At 46.1% G+C, this 24,398-nt stretch overlaps 1 protein-coding gene across 1 annotated transcript; it reads right to left on the bottom strand.

Moving 5' to 3' along the window:
- Positions 1 to 17,012: 17,012 nt before the first annotated feature.
- Positions 17,013 to 24,109, bottom strand: inhbb (inhibin subunit beta B). Its single transcript, XM_041950475.1, has 2 exons — positions 23,096 to 24,109; positions 17,013 to 17,984 (listed from the first exon to the last, which is right to left on the bottom strand). Exons 1-2 carry the CDS (start codon positions 23,598 to 23,600, stop codon positions 17,161 to 17,163), a joined length of 1,329 nt encoding a protein of 442 aa, XP_041806409.1. The 5' UTR covers positions 23,601 to 24,109; the 3' UTR covers positions 17,013 to 17,160.
- Between the last annotated feature and the right edge of the window lie 289 nt (positions 24,110 to 24,398).

The raw sequence follows: 24,398 nt of genomic DNA, 5'->3' as shown, positions 1-24,398 counted from the left end.
GGTGAAAGGCTGGTGGGCAGGGGTGACTCGGCCCTCTCCTCATTGTTCCCAGAGCTTGGTATTCCTCTCATAGCATGCCCCGGGCTCTAGAGGATATGCTTTTAAAGATCTCAGGCCCTCCTAATGGCCTCACTCACCTCCCTAACTCACACATTTTAACAAACACACCCCTTGAACTTCATTTTTTTATCTTTCACCTCAGAGCGGAAGGTGAGTTTTTTCACAATAATAATGTTGCAACAAAAGTAAAAGTCCTGACAGATTGTTTGTATATTTGTTTTAATCACACCCCCACCTCCACCTTCTCCATATATCCCTCTCTTCCCCTCTCTCTTTCATCCGTCCTCTCTCAGGCCTCTCTCCTTCTTTTTTGCTGAGTGTCCCGCTCAGCTGGCCAGCACCTTTTCACTCTTTGCCTGGGGAATTTTCCCCTGCATGTCAAGTGTAGCCATTAGAAGGAAGGGTTTGGATGAGAGGTGCTTGTCACGTCCCCGTCCCCCTCACCTTTGAATGGAGACAATAGAGCTGTTCTTTATGTCCAGATGACCACACACAAATACACACACATAAACGCAGTGCCAGGAAACTTAAGTGTCCTGCAGCAGTCAGGGCCCGTACGCTACACTCACATTTCAAAGAAAGAGTTTATTACATAACAAAGCCATGACTGGCATCTTTCGCTGTTGTGGTCAGGACAACATTACTTGAGGACAAGTTCATTTTATGACAAGGTTGACAGTAGAGAGTAAGGGGATATATGGCCGAGTCAAAAATTGGCGGATTCGGTCCTTTACTTAGTCGAGAGTCAAGACGTTGCTTTAATGCTGTAAAGCCTCAAGAACGAGGTTTGGTTGGCTGGCTGGTTCAGTGAAGTGTGAGGCATTTCCTATCACTATCACCTTGTTTCTTTTAAGCGTGACCATGACGTCTTTGCCTAATCATACAAAGTAATTCTTCTTTGTTCCTTTAAAAAAAAAAAAAACATCTGTTCCTTAGCCCCCTTAAATCAAAACAATCCTAACTGTAAAGCTGCACTGATTGATGTTTTTGACTATATTTTGGCCTCCACCAACCCCTGAGGGAGAAATCTGGCTCTTCAGACACCAGAGAGCTGTTAGCTTTGCCTGCCTGCGATGTGGTGCTGGTCAGGAAGTAGCTGAGAATGGATTTTACCAGCCATAAAACCAAAACAATGAGCTAAAAGATGCTAGAAGGCTCTTTAAGGCTGAGGGGAAGTGCAGAGTAACTGTCTGTGGGTTGAACGCAATGAGCAACACCTCTCACATAGCACACAGTCATTTGATCTAATCTTGCTATTGTAAAAATATTGATTCATGCAGATTAAGGACTTATGGCTTTCTTTTAGTCCAAATCATGATATTTTCTTGGTTAAAGGTAAACAAAGTAGTGAGCACTTCGATGTCATTTCAGAAAACAGTGACTTTTGTTTGTTTGATTGTAGTTTGCTTTATACTCTGAAGTTGATCTGTGGCTGTAGGCTCAAATTACAGGCATGATCTGAAAGATGAGCAAAGATGAAAAATGAACCTCAGACGTTCAACCACCCAGTGCAGATCCTGTCCCAGTCACTGCCCCAACTGGTGGTCATGGAAGAGGGGAACAGCATGAACCTGGACATATGAGGTGTCTATTGCCGACAGTTTTTTTCAGCTAGATTGAAAAAAAAAAAAAAAGCCTGTAGTGTTTTGGGTGACATCAGTCCTCTTTGTGCAATGCCAGTGCTTGTTTATTTGCCGTCGTGGCCCGAGGCTGGAGCTGGTTTGTGTCAGCAGGAGCCCAGCCTTAACACAACTTGTCCCAGTCCACTGACTTTCACCGACTGGCTTCATCTAATGACAGCAGCCACGCCAAAGATTACAGGAGATGACTTTAATTGTTTCACTTTCTTTGTGGCAACCTCATGGCTTTGGATTTATCTGTCTGGGCTTATTCCAGGAGAGTGACACTTTGAGCTCCAGGTATTTCCCAGCTGTATAAAAGACCCATGAATCAATTTTGCAGATTGTTATAGTCCAAGAGCTCCAGTTCAAAGACGGAGCGCTGAGATAGATTAACCTGCCGGAGGTGCTGAATGTTGGGACAAATCATTTTAAGTTAGTTTGATGCATCACAGTTCAACAACAAACCCAAAGTGTCGACACTGATTTGTAGCTGAAAATCAGGTCCTTCTGTTCAGGGACTGGGTTTCTTTTTGATTTCACTTCCTGACTTTACCGTCTTGTATGTCATAGGTGTGTGAGCGGTGATTCAGAGATCTGATAGCAGCAAACGTTGTGTTACCTTTGTTTTCTTTGAAAGGCTTTCAAAAGACAAAACAAATTTGTGCCAAAAGTAGATTTTTCAACAGAACGTGAGGAAAGAGACAAATCAAAAACATCTTCGCACAAACGGCCGTGAAATCCTTCAGTTAAAGTTAAAAATCTTGCAGTGATATGGTTTTTAGGTGTTATAGTATAACATTATACATCACAGCCATTGTGGCGTGCCAGTATGAAAGGAGAACAGGATCCAGGCCCAGACATCGTGCTTGGCAATCTTCAGACCAGAAACTATGAGGAAGCTGCCAGGAAACGTAAAGGACGCTCTCTGTGAGGACACAACGCAAGCTTGGCATTCGCCACATTCTCCACCAGCTCCTTTAAAGCCACGGGTGTCAGGACATGTTACCCTCTCTGCTAACTTTTTACAAGATGTGGCGGTGTGCTTTTCCGCGGAGCAGGCTTTGACAACCTTATCTAAAAGGCCCCTTAAGTGGCCGGCTTCAGAGAGTGACTTACACAAAGTTTAAAAAAAAACACACATTAAAACGAGCTGGAGAGGAATCAGAGGGTGGAAAGCGGTCATTGTAAGCCTTACCGCGGCATCCCCATTCTCACCACCACGGGTTTGTCTAAGCCCCTTACTGATAATGCGCCGTACAGTCTGGCCCCCATACTTGCCTCCTTGACTGACAAAGTCAATCATACCAGCGGATTAGCCGGCTGCACGGGGGCCCTCCACCTCTAAATGGCAGAGGTTGTGTAATGTGCCCATGATGGACGTGCTGCGACATGCAGCAGCTGGTTCCAGCGCTCCATCACCCTCCACCTCTCTGTCCCTTTCACGCCTCCTACCATCCCTCCCTCCATCCATTCTTTGCCTCCTCCCTCCTCCCCGTCCGAGTTGCTACATCTGAGCTGAGTCGTGTGAATCAGGTGGGAGGCCTATCCGTCTCCTGCAGCAACAAGAATGTCAAGATAATCTTCAGGTGGCTGGTACAAACACTGGCTTAGTCCCAGGGCTGATTGCTGACCTCTCTGGCTAATGCATAGTAGGTTAGGAAAACACAGCTCCCGAGGAAACATAATGCTAGCCTTCAAATGCTCGCAGGCTTTATAGTGCACCCCACAGCGAAGACACAAACAAGCCCTGCTGCTTACGTGCATTCCAGCTGCATTTAAACAGAACTCAGGCTTTGCCCTGCTAACTCCTGTCCTTGTCTTTCGGAGCGAGCCTCAGTTTGAGTGAACTAAAGCTAGCAGGGGTACGAGCAGAACTATGCATATGAAATGGAAAGGCACTGAGCTGCAGACTGTGTCATAAGAAGTCACGTGTAAGCGCAGACGCTATGTGTGGAGAGCCAGCTTTTTTCCATCATGTATTGTTTCACAGTGAATCACTTTCATTTTGTTTTACTGTTCTGCTTTTTATCCTTTTTCCTGAGTTGTTCATAAGGTGTTTTTTTTTTTTTTGTGCAGCCCTTGTTGCTTAGTTTTGGCTGAAAAGTCTCCATTTGGAAGGAGTGAGCGGGAGACTGGATTGTCACTTAAACTGAGACACAACTACATTTAATTAGAATTATTCTCCATGTGGCCCAAAACATGACCCCAAATGAATGCTTATGTTGCTATACTGCATGTGAGCGTAGGCTTGTTTGCCAACATGCTATTTTGCTACAAGGTACATCTTTATCTAAAAATCTGTTGAATCGCGGAGGTTCCATATCCATTAAAAGAAACTGAAACTGAAGATTGACCCTAATGGCACGAATTCACGGTGTTGGTTACAGAAACTTCACAAACTTAAGGATTTAACTGAGAGCAGAATGTTATTCCCTAGAACAGTTCAGCGTGGCTTTATGTTGGCCTTTAGCCTCCTCTTCTTAGCATCCAGGTACTTTTGACAGGTGATCTGCTGAGTGTATTGTGTGAATGAGAAATTGTGCCATGCAGCTCTTAATAAGAATGTGAACCGGATTTGAGCCCATATTTTTTCTTTATCTTGCTTTTCCACAGGTTGAAGCATCCAGACAAATACCCAACAGCCCCCCAGGAGGTGGTAGGCGTGACTACCAGTTAACGATTGGTCCCTCTAGCCTCCGCCTGCTTATCAGATCTCCATAACAAATCTGTAAGGTAAGGATGATTGTTTTATTGCAAAAGCAACTTAAGTTCTCTACTTTGCCCACGGTAGCAAGAGATGTGCTCATTCTGACCAAAGTTTCCACCGCTCATGGAAAATTGCATCAGTGGGTTATTATATTTAGTGAAATCAGCTCGCACGCAGAGGCAATAGACAGTCACTTCAATGGAAATCCATTGATGAAGCTATTACTGTGCTACAGGTGTGATTTAGCCGCAGCTGTCTGGGTTAAGAACAATGCTAAAGTCAAATGGGGCATACCTGCGTCTTGTGTCAGGCGTGTGTCAGTCCTGTTTGTGGTTCGTAGTGTAGCCTTATAAGGGCTGCTTCCCTTTAGGCCTTGCCATGATGAGACGTGAGGTCCAGCCGACCTCCTGAGTTATGAAATGACTGTCTGTGAGTTGTCAGCATGGGTTTAATTGTTTCAAACCCCTCCCTTTCCCCTCTGCTTACTTTTTGCTCAAGTCAGTAAGTAGTTTCCACATTGCAACCTCAGCCGCTCTATGTGTGGGTGTGTGTGTGCAGCCAGACAAATGTCTGGGGCCTTGCCTCAGCCAGCTGCTCCCAGAGTTGAGGTGGAGCACCTGTACACCGACTTACTCATTCACAAACACAAGGAGTTACACATATATACACACATTGTAGATTGTCTGGCATTGGGATTACAACTGGCTGACTTCTTCCAAACATGTGAGTCACACCGTGCGTTTGAGACACTCATAATAATCCAAATAATTAAATCACTTTTACATTCTGTTGGAGGCAACCTGAAATCTACTGCGCCCACTCTCTGTCAGGCTGCATTCTTAACCTCACTTGTCACTTGTGGATTCAACCAGGTGAAATCTGGGAACAATAAAAAATCAACAAGATGGTGACAGGCAGGCCTTGAATCTATAACTATCAGGCTGATGCACTCAAAGGACTTGGCCTCAGCTCTATTCAAATCAGTGTTAAACCAGCTGTGACAGGAATATGAACCATTTTCATGGTTCATTCGGCATTCACACACCCGAAAGACTTAAATTAAGACTTGAAATTTGCTTGTGAAGACTTAGACCTAATTTTGCGCTCTAAGACCAAATGCTTGACATGACTTGGATGACTTGAAGCTCAAATTACTTCAGAATTGACTTGAAGTTGCCTTGAATGACTTGGGAGCAGACTTGGATGACTTGTGACTCCAGTGACCACAGACTTGGCTCGCGTGGACTGAAACACTTTAAAACAGCTCCATATTGTACTGCAAACATGTGATTGAAAATGGTATCAGCCCCTTTGGGAGATGTGACCTACTTCCATTTATCAGCCTCTCAAAGTCTCTTATTAACTTCCAGTGTGATGTTCATTGTACAGATGTACTGAACAATGACCGGGACTGTTTGAATCTGAAGATTTACAGTATTTGATAAGAACAGCTGGGCTCAGGATTTATGGATTATATATGTATAAATCATTTAGGTTTGCCTAGAAAAAAATTTGCAAAATGGATTTTATCAGAATTCTGAAGGTGCCAAATCTGAGAGTTTATAACAGTTTTTGCTTAAACTGACAGGATCTTACAAATAATTAGGTGAAAAGTGATGAAATAAGACAAAGATTTACTGAAAGTAACTTTTACTCAGGTTTTACTCCAACCAAATTCTATCACTAACCTTTCTGACTTAATGGGGTCAAGGGTCAACCAGAACATGCAGTTCTAAAGCAGCATAATCAATAAACAACTCTTATGTCAGCCGGCAGCCTGCGGGCCACAGCCAGCCTGGCAGAGGTCCAGTCCGTCCTGACAGTGATCATAGATTAGCTTGCCAACTCCTGGCAATGAGCCCAAAAGTCCGTAATTCATAGTTCGCCCATTCTACAGAATCAGATTATTCTCCAGCTCCATCATCTCTACCGTCTAGTGCTGCTCAGCTCCCAGCAGCATCCCTGGAGCCGACAGCAGCACACTGGACGGATACGGGAGGTAACTCCAAGCTTGTTTATTAGACACAAGAGGCATCACTTGGGTTGATGTTTGTCGTCCAACTGTTGTAGTGACTTCCAAACTGAGTATTTTTGTTTCGTTCCTGGGATCTGGAAGGGATTTTTGTTGAGATCGGGGCTCATTCATTGGTAGTCGAACTCTGGATATTGCACTGACTGCCTCCTTGGTGAAGGTCTGAGTGCATGAAGTTATCATCTGAGTCTGTTCACACTGGTATAGGCCCATAAAATTAACATTAATTTTGAAAGAAATTAAATATGAATAGGTTAATGAGAGACAGCGTCTGCTTAGACAAATGGCCCTTGGCCAAATGTAGCTGAGGAAGTGCATTACAGCCTTATTTCCCATTAGGAGGAATGGGACACACCCAATATTTTGCAAACATTACAAGCAAACATGTAAGTGCGCAGGATGCTGGGACTTATAGGAAACCCTCAGTACCAACGTGGCACACGCTAGGCAGGTCCACTATGTGATTTGCAAGGCAGAGGGTGTTAACTTACTGCTGCTGCTTAATATGTTGATGATACCCCTTATGTGGATTTTCTGTTAAATCCCCATGGCTTTACTACCGCTTGGTTAGACTTAAACACAACCCTTCCCTGTTATTGCAAGGGATTCTCAATAAAGCCAACCCAGATAGAGCTACAGTTACCACTGATCCCGCTGGTGTTGGGAAAGCATGCAAAGCATCTGGGTCTGTCCCGGCGAGAGCCTATTACTCATGGTCGATAATCCTGCTGGTCCTATAAGGAACATTCAGATGAAACACACCCAGAAAACAGAAGGAAGGGAAGGAGACAAAAAAAAAGAGGGGACAGGACAGGAAAGGACACCGGGGGACGTGAGGAGGGTTGTGGAAAGACGAGGCCGGGAAGGGTGAAAGGTGGGGAGATGACAGACGGAAGGGATGAAGAAAAAGTAAAGAGGAAAGGAGGTGAGCTGTGATAAGATGGACTTGGCCTTCTGTGCGTTCTGTTCTGTGATTTCTGAGTCAACACTCAAGGGGAAAGTTCACTTTGTGTTATTTTAACGTTGAGAGGAACAAATCATGACGGGGTGAGGAGAAGATTCATGTTGTTCAGCTGAAATTTGGCAAAAAGCAACAGCAGGATACTGAGAGAAGCGCGACATGATTGCACTGCTTGTCTCGAGCTTTGCAGTCTTACAAAAGGCCTTTGAGATAGCGACCAAATGAGCATATTTTTATTAAAATAGACTGTTGACTGTACATGTGATCCACTTTGCCGCCTGTGCCACCTGACTCCAGGCCCAATCTAATCAGGTCACTACAGCCAGCTTGCTGCTCCAGGACCAGGCCACTCCATCCTTACCTCAGCTGATATGCATGTGGTCAAGAGAAGGAAGTGGCTGAGATAACTGAGGCGTTTCTCAGTCAGACAGGCATGAGGTAAGGCATCAGGAATCTCACAAGGCATTACCTCAGTCTGCAAGCCGGCAAGCGGCTGTTGCGGCGACTGCTTAAAAAAAAAAAAAATGTAAAAAACACACCCCGGAGGTGGTACCTATTTTAGGCAACAGGCCCTGATTCATTGTCATTATGATTGTCTGCTGTGGTGGGAGAAAACACCATGACTCATAATTTCACATTATGAGGTTGGCTAGGTGTGCATGTAATTAAAGCCCATGCCTGCTCTTGTTCAAGCACACGGTGTGTCAATTTGTTAAGCGATTTCACACATTTTTTTTTCCTCGAAGCTGAAGCAAGCAGCAGATTTGTTTTTGGAGATGTGTTGCAGGCTCAGATACATGTAACGTAGGCAGAGTTGGTTTCTTTTTGAGTCCTTGTCTCGTCTTGTTTCAGTATATCCTGAAAAGCAATAATCTTTTTCTTCTTTAACAGTAACCTGTGCTGCTTCCTGGCACGGCCACAAGGAATGTTCAGAATGCACCTGAAACAGTCAACAATAAAAGTATTTAGGAGACATTAAATTGGACACAATGACTGCCTGGTACAACAGATGCCTTTGTTGTGTGTACTCTCAGCTCACCGCAGAGGTACAGCACAGGCAGGGATCCTATTCCACGGCTGTAATCTGAGATAAAAAAGAAGAAGAAGAAGAAGTGTTCAGGGGAAAGACTTTAGAGGGTGGGTAGCTTCAGATGGTATCTCTTCTTCTGCATCATCTGAGCCATCAAAGACTGTGTGTGGCACACTCGCTCACCGTGATCCTGAGCCAAGGCGCCGCAAAATTAATTTTGATGTGAGCGATATCCACAAGCAGAAGCCTTGTGCCCACGCCCAGAGAGGACCCCACAGCCCGAGCCGCCCAAGTCCCTTTGCCTCTGATGTTTTTGACTTCGTGCCCTCTGCAGCGGCTCCCTCGCAACGTGGCTAAATGTGCAGGAATGTCAGTATATCAGACTCTCGCTGGTGCGTCACGCCCGTGAAGCTATGTGAACTTTTCCCAACTGATAGCGGCAAAAGTAAGCGTTTCTCTTTCACCGCTCATCACCCGGAGATACGAGGGATTTGTTTTGTTTTTGTTTTTGTTTCTTCCTCACCTCTCGGTTTTATCTCCCTTGGCAGCTGGCGCCAGGCATGTGTTTGGAAGAGTGGAGCATTGTTTTCCCTCACACTGTCAGGGAGGCTGTTTGAGCCTGAAGTATTTCAACATTACGTATGTAGGTGGTGGACACACATACATGCACACGCACACGCAAACATATTTGCTAAGAGTACTTGTGAGAACTTTGGAGGACTCACTGTTATTACTTTAGAATTGCCTTGTATGCAACCGGTAGCGTTACATTTAACCCCAAAACTAAAAGAAAACTGCTCAGATTGTGCTGAATGCAAATGATTTTCTGCTTTCTGTGTTTGGTTGAGGTGTCTGAATTTGGTGTGTGACTTTCTTCTTGTCCAATACAACTTTCATAACGTGACAACTCTCTCTGAAAATATTCTCAAAATGTATCCCCATTTCATTGGCATCACCTCCAGTGGTGCGTTTGGCCAGAATGGGCCACACACACTGTGCATCTATCTTTAAGATGCTGGCTGGACGTCACTCATGCGTCGCCAGATCAAAGCACGAGAGCATCAGTTGTTCTTCTATTATTGAAACATCTGTCATCTGTGCTGTATTTATTCCAAACCAAAAGGACTTTCCCGTGAGGTCATGCAAAGACACGCACAGCCCCTCACACAGCAGGGGACGTTAGCGTCCGGACAACATAGTCATTTCTGCAACCACAAGCCTCTGACAAGACAAGGTGAAATTCATCAGAAGTGGAACAGAAAGAGAGCAAAACAGTCGAGTTAAGGCCGACTGGTGGGGGCTTCTGCTCCATGAACCGCTGCAGTTGGCCCCGTCATGTTTTCATTCACAAGTCTCTGGATTTTTCTCCTTTATCGTGGCCACGATCACCACATCCCGCCGCACTAACCGCCAAACATCTAACCCGCTCCTATTCTTCTTCTTCAGATATGCTGCCTCTCAGAACAAAGGTTCTTCTCTTCTTTTGATGCCGCAGTTTGTCTGAGTCTTCTTCACTTTGACTCAGGCCACCCCCGCCCCCTCGCCCCTCCTCCCTGCATATTTTGGTGTTGTGTTTTTGGTATGCTCATGAAAAGGCCCACAAAGACAGGACAATAGGGCACCTGCCAGAATAATGAGCCCTCAGAGAGAAATGCAGCTGGGGCCGAGAGTCATACAGGAACGCTGATGATGGCCCCGCTTTAAAGTGGTCAGAGATGATCCTCAGCCACACCTTATATCCCCCTGGCTGGAATTTCCCCTATGACACTCACACACACAAAGCACTCATGCTCACACACAAGCACACACACTTGTCCTGCACAAGGAAATTACACAGGAGATAAATACCCACATCTTTATTTTTTCCTTGTGTCATGTTTGTCACAAAGGCGTATTCGTGTCTGTGTTTCCTTCTGAGTGTGTGAGTAGGTTCATTCACACCATCACTGCCAGCCTATCAGTCAGCTGGTTATCGCACACACTACGTCACTTGAATGTGGACAGAAACTATGCTCCTCGGAAACAAAAGCCAGACTGTTTACATACTGGTTCTACATTTAACTCCCAAGAGCACACAGGACATTAGTCACAGGATTCCTTTCCCTTTTAAAGGTTGTTAAAAAAAAAAAAAATTCCCTCATCCATTCAAAATACCATCAGTGAGCTAAATTTAGCCGGCCAACAGGTCCAAGGGGACAAACAACAGCAAGATGTCCAAAGGCATAGGTAAGTGGAGTAGTGATGGGGCTGTGGGTAGACAGAAACTGATGGGGGTGCTGATTATAGAGCCACATGCTGCGTTCGCACCAAACATGTTTGGAGCAGCTTCTGGGACAGTTTGCTTAACTTCACTTGGCTGATGTGAACGAAGCTGTTCACACTCGGGTAATGACATGGGAATGACCCCAGCGATATACAGGACTTTAATTAGAGTTAACATTCATTAGAGTGATTTCATTTACTAATCAGTCAACAGCAATAATCGTTTAAGTTATTCATCAAGCAAAAATTCCAAACACAGAAATTTGTGCTCTGGATTTATGAAGACAAACCTCATGATTAATTGATTAATTATTTACAGAGTAATTGATAATTAAAGATTGTGCTGTACTAATTGAGTATTTCCATTTTATGCTACTTTACAGCTGTTCTCAAGTTTCTTACCAGTTTACCGCTTTTCTTACCAGTCAGATCTCAGTATGAGATCAGTGTTGGGCCAACTGAACATCCAAAGGAGGCAAATGAGGAGTACACTTTCACCACTCCTGAGTCAAACATCACTGCGTTCCTTCCTCTTTCACAGGGGGAGGACGAGGTGGATGAGCCCTGCGTCACCACCGTGCACATGTGGCACAACTGCAGCTTCAAACAATTCAGAAATATGTTTGTTAAAATATTGCGTGTCTTATCTCTTGTGTACTCATATATCTGTATATATCATAATCTGTACATATCACATTAAACATCTTCACTGGTAAAGTAGACTATGGTAAATTCTGTGCATTGTTAAAGATTAAACCAGTGGTTCCCAACCTGTTTGACTTCCTCAAGGCCCAAACATGTCACAGTATCCACTAATTCACAAAAAAATGCTAAAATAACAGAAGTCCAAAACATGAATAACTTTAAAGGGTTTTTTTTCTTTCTGCTCCCATTCATGAACTCACGACCCCTCAGGTTTATTATTAATTTATTTCTGACTAAAATACCACATTACACATAAAAGTAGTTGAAACTAGTTCCACCTTGACCAGCTCCTACAGTAAAATGCTGCTCACACATTGATGCATTGGTATTAATCGAAAAACTTCACATGATATTAAACCAGTCACATGGACATTTTTCTGCAGAGCGAGTACTTTTACTTTAGCTGATCATGCTTCTGTACTTTTACTTAAGTTGGGTGTTTTTGTATCAATGTGTTGGTACTTTTATTGTGTACTTCTTCCACCACTGCATTTGTTGCAGTCATGTTTTTTCTTTTTTTTTAAGGAACATTTTTTGGGGATTTCTGCTGTATTGATAGGGACAGCTAGAGAGAGGCGGGAACGGTAAAATGAGAGATGACATGCAGCAAAGGGCTGCTGTGATGAGGACGCAGCTTTAATGCAGGTACCAGGTGAACTGCAGGTGTGCCCCCCAGGCCTGTTTTACTAAAGAAATTACTACAAGGAAACCAAATATAGAAAATGACCCTGCAATAGAAGATGCATATGAGATGAATGTTGCTTACACAGAAATCAACTTCTAGAGCTTTCAGCATCTTTGAGTCTCCCCCCGTTGAGATTGCTCAGTTGTCATGACGAGTAGAAACAATAAGACCTGTATGCACGGTGGAAGAGCCTGAGACATGTTTGAAAGCATCAGAAAAAGCTGTGAAGTGTGGACTAAGGGTCATGTTTCTCTGAGTTCAGGGGTGTGAACAGCAAGTCCTCAGTTCCTCATAATCAGGACCAGACCGGGTACTAATGATATTCAGGCTCATCGGGTTGCAGAGTCTGAACTGTGATGAAATACTGACACACTAAAACGATGCTGTTTGGTGGTTCATCACACTGCTGCCAGTCTTAGTGTTTCGTCTCTCTTTGGGTTTGACTGTCCTCAGGCCCACTTTAGATCTGGTCTCTTTATTTATAAATTAATTTGTTTGTCAGGTTTGGGGAGGCTTTCAGCTTCTAGTGTGAACAGAACAGATCAATGACTCCAGAGTGCAGACAGTTTTAGAATGGCTTAAGTTACTGACAAATATAATACAGCTACGTTTTGGGTTTTTTTTGGCTTTTATGTACAAGCCCTGATTTAAACCAAACATAAAACAAGCACTGAAGGTGAAGTTGCACATTTACTCCCCATCCATGACACCACCTTCAGTGCCTCCCTCCATCCCCAGGATTACATTGCTCCACTCGCTGACTGGAGGTGAGCGGAGGCCGGCACAAGCCACTGTAGAAAACACAAATGAGAGCATTGTGGCCCCTGAGTGTGCCTTCAGTACTCTGGGAGTCAGGAGGTCAGGGTGGTTGAAGGTGGAGTGAGGAGGTGAGAAGGTTTAGGGGCTGACGGAGAGACATAGTTTTGAGGGGAAGAGGGCAGAGGGGGGAGGCTGAATTTGGTGACAAGGCTTCAGTTGTTTTGCTAAAATGGGTAGGAACAACCCTGACATTATGACATTGTGGACTCACGAAAACACACACACACCGTGCACTGTGGCATGTTGACCCCGTCACCTCCTCGACGACGACGTTCAGGAGAGAGAAAATAGAATTACTGATCCGGTAGCAGCATTTAGAGGAGTGTTAACGCTATTTTCTCAATAATGGACATCTGTAAAACCAAAAGTCAGTGTTGGTGCTGGTGTCAGTCAACTTGAATGCGTCTTTCAACTCTTATTTGCAAAACAAGCTCACTGCTGCTCCGTCTTTGGGGGGAAGTTCTGCATACTGAGAGGGATTATAGGCAATGCTAAAGCCGCTGGCACACCATTATCTGGGAAACTGATTATGGACGTTGTGTCGTAGGTGAAATCCAACCAATACCTTTTAAGTTTTTCTGATTTTTGCCATGTTTTTCTCATGAAACAAAGACAAAAGTGTAGAAAAAAAGGGGGAAAAAATGCAGCGATACAGAACGCAGCCATTAAGAATGATAGGATTAATGAAGTTTTTTGCTCATTAGTGCTCACAAATATGCTTTCAAGTTGCAAAGCCTTTTTACTCCAGTAATCCGCCCGTGAGAGAGAGCTTGCAGGGACCACAGTCCACGTTGCTCCAAAGGTCAAAATGTCACTTTGGGTTGTAGGGAGAAGTAAACAGGGGTGGAATAAGCCTCCTGTCTTAGGGGGCCCATGCCATAAATCCTTAAAATAAGAGTGCCTCTACATGGTCTCCAGAAGCTGAAACAAAGGGTCAGGCTTTAATCGCCGGTAATAGAAATCCTGTTGTGTTAGCTCAACGAACTGAGTTATTAGCAAAGAGCTGGGATCATAGGTTGGGAGAGGAAAAACTATTCAATGGTGTTCAATTATATTAAGAAAATGAAAAGAAAGTCTCTTGAATTGATAGTGAGAGATCAGAAAACTCATCCTGAGCACATACGGTGCATTCCTCCAGGCCTCAGAGCCGAACACAGGCGAGGTGAAGCACAGGAATGCCTGGCCCCAGGTGATGAATAGTCATAAATTCATTAGTGAACGTGGACCCGGCTGATTTGGAAGAATGAATGCTATTGCAGTGATAAACCAGTTGACCCCGTCAGCTTGGCAGCTGTCATGACCTCAACCCGTGGCGGTATTAGATGAGGGAGGCGGAGGGACAATATTTGTTTAAGCTGATAACTAGGGGTTGTAGAGGTTGTGTGTGTGCATACATATTTGTGTTTAGTGTCTTGTTTATAGTGCATATGTGTGAATGTGACTTTGGGAAAGAGGACATGTGGACGAGCGTGATTATGTATACAGGTCTGCATGAGGGCATGCTCAGCGATGGATTTGTACCAATGCTCCACAGATTATTGACACAAACAGTTTGGATGCACGTGCAAATTCGCACACTTACGGTGTGATTTTGCATGAGCGAGTGTGTGGCCCTGAGTGCAGTCATGACCAGCAGCATGCTTCATGGCCTACAGCTCTTGCTCAGTGTCATTAACATTCCAGCTGTGGAGATTTTGGCATGCATTGGGAAGCATGACAAGACAGTTACACATCGCTCTCCCTGCTCTCAGCACAGACTGTCATTTGTCTAGAGAGGTACAGACTCCACCGAGTAGATTAAAAACAACCTCAGTCTCTCTCTTCAGATCGCTTCTGACAGTTAATTTATCTTCTTGTCTGCATGCTTGTCAGTCACACGCACCGTAATATTGATTTGTTTTCTCAGCTTTTTTCCTTTAGAGAGAGATGTTCTGCTGCTGCTCCTGCTGCTACTGACTCATCTATCCAGCTAAAGGTAAAGAGCTAGTTACACTGATCCCTCCCTAACATGCTATTTGCCCTGCAGGCAAACAAATCTCATTGCGCTCCTTGGCAGATCCTAATAGATACATTTGGAGCAATTATCTGACTGATATTTTACAGGGACACGTGATGTGTTTTGATGGAGCCTCGCAGAAACATTAGATGAAATCTAGCCGTTGGTAGGTGTTGGCACAGGTAGACATTCAGCCGGGCAAGCCTCGTGCTGTTGCACAAAGTGTTGACACACTCCTCCTGACATTATGGCAACTGTAAACCTACCTTGAGAAACAGAAACATGGAGAGAAGTGTTGCAGGGGGAAACAGCTCTGGTGTAATAGACTGCGTGGCTGCCAGTTTCCTAACATTCGCTCATGCCCAAATACAGATACTTAATACACAATTATCTGCATGCACATGCAAACATGCAACAGGGGCTGCAAGCAAAAAGCAGGTATGTGGAGGTCTGCATGCTCGCAGCATTAATCATAGTTGTGAAGCTGTTAATCATAGTTGTAATTACTGTTCTACAGCTCCAGCGTATGAGAAACACTGAGTCCTGACAGACAGCAAGAGAGAGATGTTTTATGTTTCAACCAGAGCAGACAAAGACTCAAGTGTGCATGTGTTTTTCTGGTAGGACCAAGACCAAGGCAGCAGCCCAAAGCCTCAGCAACATGACGCAGGAAAAAATTTAAAGTTACAAAATATTTAAGAAACCATTTTATTTTACATAAACTGTACAGATGACATTTATTTGACTAAATGATTCTTAGACAGGAACTAAAAATAACTTTCTTATTAAATAGAAAACTGAAACAAAAATAGAATTAAAGATGAAAAAATGAAGTGTTGCTTATTGTACAAAACAGAGAATGAAAACAGAGCTAAGAAATGAAATCATATATCGTACCCTGATACAGTGGTAGGCCTATTGCAAATGATCAAAAACAATATTGTACACAGTAACTCAATGGCCTTGCCATCTTAGTACAATAGCTAAAATCTTGGCCTCTTTGGTTCCATTAATTAGGTAAAATACATTTGAAACAAAATTCAATTTACTTCTATAAAAATAACTTTTCAATGGCAGTTTTTGTTTCACTAATCCCGCAACTTTTCAGTGCAAACGTCACAACAATCATTCGCTTTGGAAAGGAGGCGAAAGATTACATTTCAAGTATTGATAAAGAGTCCAGGACTGAAGAGAGAAAGAAGGAGAGAAAGACAAAGATGGAAAGAGAATTCAGTCTAATAGAGCATGTTGAGTATGGGTATAGGTTACTATACATTGCATAGCTCATGTGGCACTTATTTAGCGATAGGACAGGACACTCAGTACCCCTTGGAAGGCATTTCTTTAGACAAGTGCTATTCAGGGTGTGCATTTCAGTTTCTGCAAGTGCTGCACTGCACTGTGGCGACCCACTGGGCCAAAACTAGAGTCTCCACGTCCGCAGGCCCACTCCTACTGGGCCGTAGAGGGCAGGAGGAAGCAGTTCTCTCTCCCAGTGCACATGTGAAGTGCACTTATGAGATCTATCATCACCTGGTTGTCATGGTAGCAGGGCCTGCAGCACTCTTAGGCAGGAAGCTGAGGTCGAGGCCCGTAGTCAACAGCAAGGACGACAACAACGGCGGCGACTTTCTTTTGCCTTTCTGCGGAGGGTATAATCCTGCAAGGCATTAAGCGCTGCCGGTCTAATTCCACCAGAGAGGACAGTCAGACTGTGTCTGTCGGCATAGTAGGGAAGTGCTGGTGTTCTGAATTGTATAAGCTGATGAATTGTCAGTGCTTTATAAAAACAAAAGTCTGTCATGTGCTTAAAGTACTTAAGAGGGTTGGAGGAGCGGGGTCGGGAGCGTCGGGGTGAAGCCAATGTCATCGGCTGATCCTGTCACTTTCCTTAAGCGCTTGTTATCTTCATTCAAGAGGAGATGATGAGCCATTATTTTTGACTAGAAATGGCAAACTAGAGCAAAGTATCATTTGGTGATAATCATTCCCTTCTCGTCCCATCGCTGAACGAACGTTGTCGCAGAACGGACAAAACTCGGACAGCGAGCATGTCACTCTGATAAATACACACACTCGCACGCACACGTGCAAACACACGCATGCACACGTGGACACAAAACTGACACTTGCTTTTGCTAGATTGTACCAGCGTGCATGCAGCTTGCACATACAGTAGGTATAGATATATTGTATATGTGTACCGTACAATAACGTCCTGTTTGTACAAAAGGCCTTCTGACTGTTCCAAGTTCAAAGGTAATGAAGCGTCAGCCTGGACTCAAGCACAGCCACACTCCTCCACGATCATGTTGGGCACATCCCTCTTTACGATGTTGTATTCATCGTCAAAGTAGAGCATGGACATAGTACTGAGCTTGGTGGGGATGCAGCAGGAGTTGACCGAGCCCGGGCTCATCCCTCTCATGCGGTACTGGTTAACTACTGCAGTGTGGAAGGATGAAGCTGAGCCCGGCACGCCTGCCATGTAGGCCGGGCAGCTGCCCTCGCAGTAGTTACCATAATAACCAGCTGGTGCAATGATCCAGTCGTTCCAGCCAATAAGGCGGAAGTCTATGTAAAATTGCTGCCGGCAGCAAAGGCCCCCACTTGTGCCGTCACACTCCAGCCCCCGCTTGCGAATGCGGTGCTTTCCATCCACCTGCCTGGCACGCACCACCAGGAAGGGCCGGTGGGACGGGTCGCCTGGGTCAACCAGCACCGGGGCAACGCCGGCTGCATCGCAGCCCTCGCAGTGGACCTCCAGGTCCTGCCGCCGGCTGCCTTTCCCGAACACAGCCCGCACCGCCTCCGACAGGGGAAACGTATGCCAGCCACTGCGTTTCAGATCCACCCGCTTCTCCACCAGGGCCCAGCGGCCTGTTCCCCCTCCACCACCACCTCCTGGGCCTCCCTCAGCACCACTGGCAGCCCCAGACTCCTGGTAGTGGATCTTGACGGTCACCTTCCTGCGGAGACCCTTCTCAGGACCGGCTGGCAGCACACGGAAGTAGAGCCACAGGTTCGCCTGGGACACGTACAGGTTCTGGTTCCCCTCGTTGGAGATGAGGAAGTACAGACCAGACTTGGAGGATGTGTGCTCATCTGTCGGGGACACCAAAAACAGGAATGGTTTATTCTCAACATTAACACGTCATGGTGAATGCAGAAAAAACATGACATGGTCATCGCAATGGGTCGCTTGTTTTAAAATGCTCTTTTTAAAATAAACAGTTCGTGTTTATGTCGAGCTGGGGGGTCATTTAGACCTCTTCAGCACATGAGGGTTGCTCAGTTGTAATGGAGACGGTTCCGTTGTCATCATCGGAACTACAGAATTTCTGTAATGTGACAACACACTCCACCATAACCACCTGCTATCAGGTGACCAAACTGAACCATCTCCAAGACAACGCAGCACTTGTTTGCATTGGCTGTTGAAGGCCAAGAAATGTGGCTGAAAGCTCTGGAAAATTTTCAGTAAGTGGACCGTGTTTTGGAATGTTTCATCAAATACATTTGTTATTTCAGGAGAAAGGCCTCAAGACTGTTTCCCTTCTTCACACAGACACACACACACACACACACACACACACAAACAGAAAGCCTCCCAAAAAGGGCACAGCTCTATCTTTTAAGGGCCTTGTTTTCTCTGTTCACCCTCAATCACTGTGTCAGGTGACCTCTGTGGCAGCTCCTGATAGGCCAGCTGTGACAAGCCAGTTCTGGGATCAGGCCCAGTTGGCCTCAGGTCCAGCTTTGTAAGTGACAGGGCCAAAAAGAGAGCGGGAGGGAGGGAGGGAGGGACAGGGAGGAGAACAGAGAAGAGGAAGACCAAGGGAAGGAGGAAGGATGCAAGTTGAAAAGGTGGGAGGGTGGCGGTCACCGCCAAGGCTCCCGGGGGGTTCATTGAGTTCGCAGTTAGAGCCCCCCTGAACCCCGCCCCCACCCTACCCCACCCCTCCCCCCCTCCTTCCAGTGTGAGCACCCTGAGAGTGACAGCACAAAGCCCCCTGTGAGGCACTGGGAGACAGCCGCGCTGCAGCCCGGTATTGAAACGCGTGGCTTTCCAGCAAAAAGCATGATGAGGCAAAAATAAAAGCCATTTACATGACACTGGCCACTTTCTGCAGCAGCACAATGAAGAGATCCCGCGAGTCTAAAGGTGGCGATGGGCTCTCCCTGGCAGTATTTTTTTTTCCTAAGCCTAATGATGTCTTCCAAATTACCCTGAGGTAACTTGAAAGGTTTCTATTTCAGGAGATTTGGTACAATGTGCTCAAGCAGAGCAGCGCCTTTGAAAGCGGCTAAATTACTTTGTTTGCCGACTGATTAGTGTGTGTCAGTGTCAACAGGTGGCCACCAAAGACGGGCCCCCTCTTTAAGGCGCCTCACGCCTCTTCCTCCTGTAAAGCACGGCTTTACATTCACACAGAAACCTGTTCAGACCAGCTCTCCACTCTGTAGCATGTCAGCTGGGTGCTCAAGCACTTCACACACACACACACACACATTTGCATCCAGCCATCCATGCGCGCACACACACACACACATACACACACACACACACACACACACACAAGGTAAGGAATACATCAGCTATCAGCCTTCTCAATACCAAAGCCTGAGGGTAAAGTATCGGTCGCACAGAGAGTACAGACTGATGTGAGCGACATAAAGGAATCAGCTGAACAGCAGTTTTTCCTGACACTGCCGTTAAAGGCCCCTCGGGGCTACAAGCAACCCCCCCCTCACCTCATTCAGTGCTCTGCGTTCTTACTTGCCTCGACAGCTCCGACCACAGAAAATCGGGGATCGCACAGCAGCGAGTGTGACAGTTTGATCAAAAGACGGGGAACGAAGCCTGAAAATAAAACCGATCATGACTCAGCTGTTGCTTGTTCAAGGTGATCGGTTCCCGTTAAAGGTGTGCGCATGACTCCAGGACAGGATCTCAAAGCACAGAGCTATGGGGTAGAACTGACTCAGTGGGGACAGTTTTAGCATTTTGCCACACCCCTGATGTTATTATAGCTGCTCCTCTTTTGCAGCAGGACTTCGCCTAACTTTCAGTTTCATTATCTCTTTATCTGCCATTTATTTTCTCTAATTAATCGATTAATTGCTTGGTCTATTAAATCATAAAATAGTGTAAAATGTGCATCACATTTTCCTAAAGGCCAAGCTCAACAAATTGCTTGTTCAGTCTGATACTGGTTCACAGCACTAATACATTTAGTTTAAAACCACATGAATGGAACAAAATAAATGATTAATCGCTTATTGAAATAATGATTCAGTCTGTATAAACTGTAGAAAAGTGGCCAAATTTAAGCATTTCCACACGCTGGTGAGGATCAAGTGACATGGTCGAAAGCTCCAGAACAGTGACTAAATGGACCTTGAGGTGATTATAAGGTCAAAAATGAACTGTCAGCCTAGTCTAGATTTTTAAAAAAGTGTATTTTGTGCCCCGTGCTGCTTGGAGAAATGCAGTGTGTGCGCCTTCAGCATCACTTGAATACGAGTTCGATCATATGCCTTCCTTCGTACTGACAGCGCATACCAACCTGCCACATGACTTATTTCTGCTCAGGTCCTTTAAGGAACAGATTGTTCTTTTCATCCAGTGTTACGAACAATTTGGAGCTGGCCCCGACACGCCTCGCCTGACCCCACAGTGGAAAAGCTGCGAGTGAGTATCAGCAGGCAGGACACCTGGGTGGGCTTGTGTGGATAAAGAGCTACTTCAGCGTGTCCCCACCTGCGCCACCAAGTCAGGGAAGAGGCCACGGAGGCAGGCAGGCAGCTCCAGAGCTCATTACTCAAAGCTGCTGTCGACAAGACCACACGCCGCGGAGCGGCGAGGGCGCGGCGTGGAGCGTTCGTGGCTCCGACATGAGCAGAGACGTGCGTGCATGCACCAGCCATCCCTCGGGCCTGACTCTCAGCACTCAAGGAATGCCACATAGGGTGAGGAGGTGAGGGAGGTGCAGTGGATGGAGAGGTAGGGTTGAGGCTTTTGGCTGGAGGTTAAAGCTGCTGCAGCGCTGGCTCTGCTGTTGTTAAAGCTTTACTGCAGGGCCATTTTTAATAATGTTGCATAAATCATTTAAGGGATCACAAACTATACAGAGGCAGCCAGGCCCATTGAGGACTGAAACACACACTTGTGGGTGAATGTGGAAAATGTCTGGACCAGGTCCAGGATGGCCATGACTGACAGCTCCTTGTGAAAGAGTTGTGTCCTGAAGTAAACCTGCCAACCCGATCCTCTGGAGGAACCAGGCCGAAGTTAATGACCTCCCATAATGAAGTCTTAATTCCGTGTCTTGGACCACTCGCCGCGAGTTCACTGGGTCTGAACGGCTATAGCGAGCAATCAAGAAGCGCTGATCTAAACTTCTCCATCGACCCCTCTCTCTTTCGCCCTCCCTCCTTCCCTGCTTGTGTTTCCCGCTCCGCTCCTGTGGATACGGGACACCGAATCCCTCAGCGAGGACCCACGGGACCATGTCAGGGGAGAAGGGAGATTGGCATCCTCTCCCTCACCTGCCCGGGGCCGCTTGGCAGACCCGTTACCTCTGCGCTACCGCAACCGGAGATAAGAAGCCGGCCGCCTGGCTGACAAGCGCGCAGTTAACCCTGTGCTGAGGGGAGGCAGGGGATGCAAGCTGACCTCACGGCTCCACACACACACACACACACAATGCACATAAACACCTATCTGCATCCATTCGCTGGCTCGCTGTTGGCTAAACATATGCCAACCTCACCCCCCAACCCGCCCTGTCCTAAACTGTGACAACAACAATTCAGGCTCCCTCATGCTTGGGGGACAAGCTCCCCTGGCTTCAGAGCTTTCTGGAGACCTTGCCTCTGAGCCATGCCCCCGCTGGCAGCATCCGATCTGGGGGGCGTGAGCCAGCTGGCCAGGAGGCAGACGGGGTCTAGGGAGCAGGGACCCGAGCCAGCTCCATGGTACAATGCCACACAAAGGCTCAAAGGTGTGAGGAAGAATAGAACTCGGAAAAAAAAACAGAAGTAGAAGAAGAAGAAGAAGCAAAGGAGCCCAGCGAACCTTTAGAACGACAAAAACATTCTTTACAACACTGTAATATGGGCACACACACACACACACACAATATCACCCCCCTCTGCCAACACCATACCCCTCCACCCACACTCCCCCAATCTAACCCTGCACGAACTCAAATGTCTCATGCATTATTCTGATTTCTTTTGTTTTCTTCGCTTTTTCTCTGCCTAACGTTGACATGTTGGGTTCAGCAGGAACACATAGTGCTCTTATAATAATTGCCTGGCTTTTGTTCCCTTGTCATGAGGGTGCTCAGATCATTCCCATTGGAAGGCGGGACCTAGCGGCCCATTCAGGCTAATTGTACCAGCAGGGCCAATGGGAAAATACAGGATGGTGTGTGTGTGTATGTGTGTGTGCGCGTGTGTGTTTAAGACATGCTATTTTAGTGTCTTTAATTGTATGTTTTCTTTTTGTTAAACTAACAGTCTGTGTCAAAGACGTGGTTCTCACCGTGCTAAGTGACAATTATTGGATTCTGTCAAGCGTAGATGATTTTAGGTGGTGTGTGTGTGTGTGCGCGTGTGTGTGTGTGTGTTAGACAGAGAGGCAGAGAGAGGAAAGGGTGTTCTCTTTGGACTTCTGAGAATTAGTTAGATACACATTCTTAGAGGAAGGGATAAATGGCCAATTGAGGGACTTTGCCCGCTTGTCCGTTTAAAAGAGGGCTTTATGCGTTGGAGTATTGAATGTGAGCACAGCTTTAGCGATGAAATTGGATTCAGAGGTGCTTTTTATCCCTTAGACAATACATGAGGGTGATTTCAGGACTCTGTCTTTAGTTTCGTTTTAATTTTGATGGGGCTGAAACTAGAGGGTTTAGCACTCAGCACTGGCTTCAGGCAGGAATGGTGGATTTATGATGTCATCATGATGAAAATGATGGCTGAACTGGATCCAGTTAGTTTACAGGCTGTCATGTCTCCCTTCTGTTCTATCTCTGCTGCTTATTCAGGCCAACATGAAGCTTCACAGAGTGAAACTTCGTCTCTGAATGAGACTATTTAAAGTTTTTAGCTCACCTGGCTTCCCGTGCTGCCCTTTACACAAAGTCAAAAGGTGAACGGGTTCATCAGGGGGTCGATTTAGATGTGCGTAATGAATTATTGATTATTACCTGATTCGGCGAAGCTGATAATCTCTGAGGTCTCCGCTTGAACCTCGTTGTTGAATGCAGCCTGTCCGTCAAAGCTGGGGATCTCCACCCGCCCGTCCTCTCGCACTTTGCCGGCGTGCAGCCTCCTCAGCGCCGTCACCATCGCAGCCTTCGGGATGGGATGGGTGATGTTCGGCCTTTCTCTCATCTGCAGCCGGTTCAGTATGTGTCTCTTCACCGCCTCCAAGAAGTCTATGTTCACCCGCTCCGCCTGATCCGGCGCCCTGAGGCCGCAGGACGCGCACGACTCCTGCGGCGAGCTCTGAGTCTCTGTCCCGGTCACCGAGCTGCAGCGCACGGAGAGAACGCACGCGACTAAACAGGACAAAGCCAAACAGTGTATGCTCATTTTTCTAGAGTTGAGATTACAGTCCAAATGGTATAGAAGAGAAGAGTGGATGTATAAAACACACACTGAGGTCAAAGCTAAGTTTAATTTACAAATTTGCAAATTCCAGGAGAACATCCATCCGCGCTCCAACTGTGAGACGTCTCGAGAAATCCACAGAGGCCAGTGAAATCTTTGTATTCCCAATCTTACAAGACTGCTACTGAAATTGCGAGGCTAATTAGCTCCAATCATTATGCACTCAGCTTGTTATCCAGCAACGCGTCTTTTCTCGGCACAAAATAAAAGTTCATCTCTGTGATTGCGAGGCGCACTCGGGAGTTTTGATTGTTGACGCGCTTCTGTCATACCACGCTCAGTCCAAAACAAACGAGGACTGGCTCTACGCGCGGCTTCGCCGTGAGTCTGAATAAAAACCCAATCCGTGTCCAGAAGCGTTCGATCCACTCTTTCCCATTCAAACACGCCGAGCCCACTTCTCCAGCTGCGGTCCCAAAGAGAATAACAAGTCTCGATGTGTCCCGCGTCTTTTGTGTGTGCGCCTGGGTACCGCGTCCGGTGCGCGCGGCTGTGGATGGCCAGCTCCGTGCGTCCTGCAAGATGCTGCTCACTGAGACCCTTTTCTCCCTTTGCAATCACGACAACAGGGGCTCCGCACACCCAAAGTTTTTATACAGGAGTCGAAACCACGTGGGGATTTCCACCAACTGGGACGCAAGGGATTATTGGACACTACTATGTCTCAGCGCCACTGATGGAACAAGGTTTTATTATGGTAACACGCCGGCCACGGGAGGTTGCGCAATTTTTTTCGTCAAAGCTTTTATTTGATCTATAGAGTGAAACATAATTTGATCATCCAACTCTGAAGATCGCAGGTCTTGAGAGCGCAGGTTCAGTCTGGATCCTGCGCGC

The sequence above is a fragment of the Chelmon rostratus genome, chromosome 13 (genome assembly GCF_017976325.1).
Source record: "Chelmon rostratus isolate fCheRos1 chromosome 13, fCheRos1.pri, whole genome shotgun sequence".
In the NCBI taxonomy this organism is placed as follows: domain Eukaryota; kingdom Metazoa; phylum Chordata; class Actinopteri; order Chaetodontiformes; family Chaetodontidae; genus Chelmon; species Chelmon rostratus.
Note: the sequence above shows the minus strand (reverse complement) of the source record. Positions and strands in the feature narration are given on the sequence as shown.